The sequence below is a fragment of the Scylla paramamosain genome, chromosome 46 (genome assembly GCF_035594125.1).
Source record: "Scylla paramamosain isolate STU-SP2022 chromosome 46, ASM3559412v1, whole genome shotgun sequence".
Classification (NCBI taxonomy): Eukaryota; Metazoa; Arthropoda; class Malacostraca; order Decapoda; family Portunidae; genus Scylla; species Scylla paramamosain.
The window spans coordinates 1,642,501-1,648,785 of NC_087196.1; the positions used below are offsets into that span (position 1 = coordinate 1,642,501).

The window sequence follows — 6,285 nt, forward strand, 5'->3', positions numbered from 1 at the left end:
CTCCCCAACTCTCTCTATTCCCTTTAGGTTACAGATACACCCCCAAAAACAAGAAAATAATACTTCAACTTTAGGTATATCAAAAATCAACAAAGAACATAATCCTCACTCCATTTGGGTGGATGCCGCTCCCGTCTGGGTCTCCCTACTACAGGTCCAGCGTCGACATCCGCCAGTGCCCCCTCCAAGGGACACAACTCATCCGCTCCACCTTCCTCCATCACCAGCGGCTCAGGCTCTCTCAGGTCCAGGTCTCCGTCATCCTCCATCACCAGGGGCTCGTCGTCCCCAAGGCCCTTGTCCTTGTCCTCCTCTTCGTCACTGGTCAGGAGAGCAGCTCGCTCTCCCCAGGAGAAGCTTCCAGGGCCATGGTAACCCCAGAGCCTGTCAGCGTGCACCACCAGTGCCCGCTTCCTTGGCCCTTGGCGTATCCTGAAGGTGACGTCCGAGATGACCTTCTCCACCACGTATGGCCCCTCCCAGGGGCTCTGGAGCTTAGGGGACAATCCTTTCTTACGCCGAGGGTTGTGCAGCCACACCTGATCCCCCTCGCTAAAGGGTGGTGCCGTTGCCCGGCGGTCGTACCGGTCCTTCATCGCCTCACCGGACACCTTCAGGTTACCCCTCACCTGATGGTGCACCTCCCGGAGACGGTCCTGTAGGGCTGTAGCGTACTGGGTGATGGTAGTGGGCAGGTCTTCATCCGGCGGCCTGCCAGTCACGAGGTCCACTGGTAGCCGGAGCTCCCGCCCACACATCAGCCGGGCTGGCGTGTAACCGGTCACCTCATGCACGGCGGACCGGTAGGCCAAGAGAAGCAGGGGGATTTTTAAGTCCCAGTCCTCCTGCCCTTCCTGGCAATATTTGGCCAACTCCTGCCCCAACGTGCGGTTGTAGCGTTCCACCATGCCATCCGACTGCGGCCGCAGGGGTGTAGTACGAGTTTTCTTGACGCCCAGCAACTGGCAGCACTCCCGGAATACTGCTGACTCAAACTCCCTGCCCTGGTCAGAGTGCAGCTCGTGCGGCACGCCAAACCGGGCGAAGAACTCGTCCACTAACACACCTGCCACGGTGGCAGCCTCATGGTTTGGCAGCGGATACGCTTCCGGCCATTTAGTGAAGTAGTCCATGGTCACACACACAAAGCGGTTACCTCTCAGTGTCTGAGGGAACGGACCCAGGATGTCCACTGCCACCCTCTCCATAGGTGCCCCAACCTGATACACCTGTAAGGGAGCAACTGTCTTTCTCCCAGGGCCCATCTTCCCACAGCACACGTCACACACTTTGCACCATTCACTAACATCCTTCCGCATGCCTACCCAATAAACCCGCTGCTTTAACCGCCCTAGCGTTTTCCTCACACCGAAGTGACCACTTGCATTTCCACCGTGAGCCTCGCGCACTAAGGCCTCCCTCATATTCACAGGGACAATTGTTTGCCAGAAGGCCACACCGCCGTCACATGACTCCCACCGCCGTTGCAGCACACCGTCACTCACTCGCAACACTGCCCATTGCTGCCACAACGCCTTGGCGGCAGGGCTTAGCGGGGCCACGCTTTCCCATGGCGGTTTTTCTTCGCCTTCTTCCCGCAGTGTCACTATGGGCCCGATATCAGCGTCCTGTCGCTGGGCCTGTTTGAGGTCCTCTCCCCACTCAGTGTCACTGACAAGACCGGCAGCCTTCACGCACACAGGCTCAGTCTCATGGCGTCTACAATGCCTGCAGTCACTGTCGCAAGGACGGCGACTCAAACTGTCAGCATTGCTATGCATTTTTCCAGGCCGGTATTCGATGTTGTAGTCATGCTGCTCCAGCTTGCCAATCCACCTGGCCAGCTGCCCCTCCGGGTTTCTGAGGGTTTTCAGCCACCTCAGAGCAGCATGGTCTGTCCTAATCTTGAATCTGGCCCCGTACAAGTAAGGATGGAAGTGATCAATGGCCAGGATCACTGCCAACAACTCCTTACGAGTGACGCAATAGTTCCTTTCAGGGGCTGAGAACTTCCTGCTGAAGTAGGAGACGACCCACTCTTGTCCGTCTTTCTCCTGGGACAAGACGGCTCCTACTCCCTCAGCACTCGCATCACAATCCAACACGTATGGTTTCATTGGATCCGGGTACGGTAACACAGGGGCGTTAGCGAGAGCCTCTTTCAGAGTTTCAAAGGCACGTTGACAGTCCTCGCTCCAGTGAAAGCATGCCCCTTTACGAGTCAAGTGATGGAGTGGCACCGCAATTTGCGCAAAACCCTTCACAAACCTCCGGTAGTACGTACACAACCCAAGGAACCCGCGCACTTCCGTCACACTGCGCGGCACTGGCCACTCCTTAACTGACTCTACCTTACCAGGGTCTGTTTTCACTCCCTCACTACTCACTATGTGACCCAGAAACGGCACTTCCCTCTGGAACAGGCTACACTTCTTTGGACTGAGTTTCACATTTGCCCCCCTGAACCTGTCCAACACTGTCTTAAGCCTCTCCAGAGCCCCCTTGAACGAATTCCCGTACACTAGCACATCGTCCAAGTACACCAGGGCGCTTTTCCACAGCAACCCATCCAACACACGCTCCATTAGACGCTCAAAGGTGGCCGGGGCATTCACCAGACCAAAACTCATCACTTTAAACTGATACAGTCCCTGCCCATACGAGAAGGCCGTTTTCTCTCTGTCCTCCTCCGCAACCTCAACTTGATGGTAACCTGATTTCAAGTCTAAGGTGGAGAACCACTGGGCCCCCGTGAGCGCGTCAAGCGTGTCATCCACCCTCGGTAGAGGGTAAGAGTCCTTTGTCGTCACCGCGTTAAGGCCCCGATAGTCCACACAACACCTGGTAGACCCATCCTTCTTCTTAACGAGGACAACAGCAGCACTCCAGGGACTAGCCGACTTTTCGATTATCCCTTGCGCGCGCAACTCCTCCACGGCTTTTTCCACTTCCAGCCGACGAGCAGGCGCAATCCGGCGGGGCGGCAACTTAACCGGCCGACTATCCCCTGTGTGAATGTGGTGTTTAACCAGACTGGTCCGGCCCAGGTCATTATCTCCCTGCGAGAAGACATCTGCATACAGAGTCAGCACTTCCTTCACCTCGTCCACCTGTTCCCCAGACAGGCATGCCGAACTCCTCTGCAATAGATCCTGCAGATGAGGTGGAACCCCAGTGCTACTCCCTTGCATGTCCTCGCAATGACCTTCCGGGTCCATAGTCGTCTGTACACCTTCACACTCTTCCGACCCTTGACTTTCCTCCTTCTGTTCCTTACTGAGACGGCAGCGGTGGCTAGCTTCGGGTAGGGACGCAGTATGGGCTCGGTGAGTTTCAATTGAAGCTTCACACTCCTCTGCGTCAACACCGCCCTCCTGTAGCGGCACCACACTACCTCTGACAGACACAGTCATTTCCCCGAAGTCCAGCACCGCCCTGCTCTGCTTCAGGTAGTCTAGGCCGAGCAAGTTCTCCCCGACGTCCGCTACAAAGACGGGAAGATGCTCCTCCGTGCTGCCAACCGCAATCCTGGCATGCACTGGTCCCCTCAGCTGTGTGCAGTGCCCTGTAATACCACACAGTTGTTGCTGGGCCACCGGGGGCTGTCCAGTTGCCACCACCCCGTCCTGCACGAAGGTACGTTCCGCGCCCGAGTCCACAGTGAGGCAGCAAGATTTGCCATCCACTTGCCCGCCCACCTGCACTGTCCGGGCACCCTCGGCGCGGCAACTTAGGCGGACTGGGGTCTCTGGCTCTCTGGCTGGCGCTCGACCCCTTCCACCAGCCTCTTTCCGTTTCCCCCAGCCTCCTTGCTATCCCTGGGAGAGACGAGGGCACACTCTGCCGTCTTGTGCCCCTGACCGCAGTTCCAACAACAGGGTTTGTACTGGTACTGCCCTGCTCTGCCGTTGACAGCCTTTCCGCTACTCGATCCCTGCGGGCAGTACCTCTTGGTGTGCCCCTGCTGCCCGCAAGAGTAGCACTTACCCCTGAACTCACCTAGGGGCGGTGAAGGGCTAGAGTAGGCCTTCTGCACGGCCCCTTTCTTTGCCTTCACTCTCTGCGGGACATAATTCCCGCTGGGTCGCTCCCGCGTCGTCCGGAGAAATGACTCCATCTCCAGGCCCCTCGCCAGGGCCTCCTGAAGGTCCTTGGGGTGTGCCTGCTGGACGTATATCCTCAGTTGTTGGTTATCGATGGCATCAACGAACTGATCCCGCAGGAGAATGGTGATCATCTCCTCACTGGCCTCCGGGTACGCACGCCGCACCAGCACCTCCAAATCCTGCGCCAGGCGTGTCAGGGTCTCCCCCGGGCCTCGTAACCTGGCCCGGAACCTTGTCCTGAACACCTCGGTTTGGTGCTGGTACCCGTACCTCCTCTCCAGTGTCGCCGTCACTTTACTATACGAGCACCGCTGGGCAGCTGGCAGCTGGTTCAAGACTTCTAATGCCGGTCCTTTGAGTGCCCACACCAGCTGCATGGCCATCTCAGGGCGACTCCACTGGCGGGCACTGGCCAAGAGCTCGAACTGTGTCTTATACGCTTCCCAAGACACTGTTCCATCGAACTCCTGTGGCCGGCGCCTCGTCCCGTCCTTCAGCCTCCGTGACGTGGAGCTGGCAGCAGAGGGGTACGACTTTACTGAGGCTAGCGGGGATGGTGGAGGTGATAAGACGTTTACAGGAGAGCGTAGGGGAGACGGTATCACCTTGGCCAATGGAGAAAGGCTGTTTAGGCTTCCGTGACAACTATTATCCTCCTCCCCTTCGTCACTCCCCCCCTCAGTCTCACTAGCACGCCCACTTGACCGGAACAGCGTGCCTTTATGCTGAGAGAGTACAGGAGGCGCCTGTGCCGCCACAACCTCATCCACATATCTCCTCAGTTCACTGGCCGCTTTTTCCACCTCTCCCTTCACCTGATCCTTGGTGAACACTTCACTTAACACCTCGTCTTTAACCCGTGAACACTCCTCCTTCACGAGCCCCATAACCTCCTTAAATACACGGTCTACACTGCTCGTCACCGCTTGCAACTCAGCATGCTGTACCTCTCCCTGCGCCTTCAGGGCACTCATCTCAGCATGCTGTACCTCTCCCTGCGCCTTCAGGGCACTCATAACATCCGCTAGTGTGATTTCTTTCGCCGCCATGCTGACTTAATTACTGTAAGGCACCGTAACTTAACACAACACGCAGCTTACCATGGCAAAACACACTGCACCGTCCGCCCGCCCGCTGCGATCCACAAGTACGTTACCCGTACCACCGCTGCTCGCCTCCCCTGTCCAATACACACGCACACTCGGTAACACACCGCGACGCACACAGTTAGCACTTAACTCATCCCACGATCCTGACACCACTGTAACTTCACCACCCTGTGGGCAGTCACACTTACACTTTTAGGGTCCGGTGCTTCCTGCATACGTGACGGTGAACTTACCCTGCGGCGCTCCGTGTTCTCCCCTGGCTCCCCTCAGAAGGCGAGTAGTAAAACACACTTGTGGCTTCTGGCCCTCTATTCTCCGTTGCTCACACTACACAGTAGTCCTATGCTGTAGCTCGGCACCCCGGGCCTCTTGTCGACCCTCGGAAGGCTTCTTGACGCCTCGCTCCAGCTCACAAAGGAACATACAAGTACCGAAGGCAGTGTCGGCGACGCGCGGGCTTTCTTCCCTCACCAGTGTTCTCCCGCCACTCTGTCTCCCAAACTGTTCCGCCACCAATCCCAGGGCTGCTACACGTCACGTGATACTCCCGAGCCCCAGGGTAGGCGGCCGGCGAGGTGACGTAGTGTGACGTCATCCTCCACTTCAGCTGGGACTCAGTCTGGGTATCTTCATGATCTTGCCCTCTCGTGACAATATATATATATATATATATATATATATATATATATATATATATATATATATATATATATATATATATATATATATATATATATATATATATATATATATATATATATATATATATATATATATATATATATATATATATTAAATAAATAAATTTAAAAAATCAAGTAAAATAAAGGTATAAACCTATGGACAAACCTTGTGCACTGTCGTTTATGGTGTGGTGAAGACTGACAAAGGATGGCGGTGTGAGAACTAGATTAGTAAGGAACCCGGATCCCAGAACCTCCGAGCAAAGTATATGAAAAACATAATTGTGATGATGACTGTTGTTGACTTAATTTAGGTTTCAGGTGTTTAATTTAAATAGCTTCTAATATTTAATGTCTGTATGTACGTCAGCTTTATATAATATAATA

The 6,285-nt window shown here is 55.0% G+C and overlaps 1 protein-coding gene across 1 annotated transcript; it reads right to left on the reverse strand.

Moving 5' to 3' along the window:
• Positions 1 to 3,729: 3,729 nt before the first annotated feature.
• LOC135094751 (uncharacterized) lies at positions 3,730 to 5,883 on the reverse strand. The gene is made up of 2 exons (XM_063995096.1): positions 5,096 to 5,883; positions 3,730 to 5,053 (listed from the first exon to the last, which is right to left on the reverse strand). Exons 1-2 carry the CDS (start codon positions 5,153 to 5,155, stop codon positions 3,731 to 3,733), a joined length of 1,383 nt encoding a protein of 460 aa, XP_063851166.1. The 5' UTR covers positions 5,156 to 5,883; the 3' UTR covers position 3,730.
• Between the last annotated feature and the right edge of the window lie 402 nt (positions 5,884 to 6,285).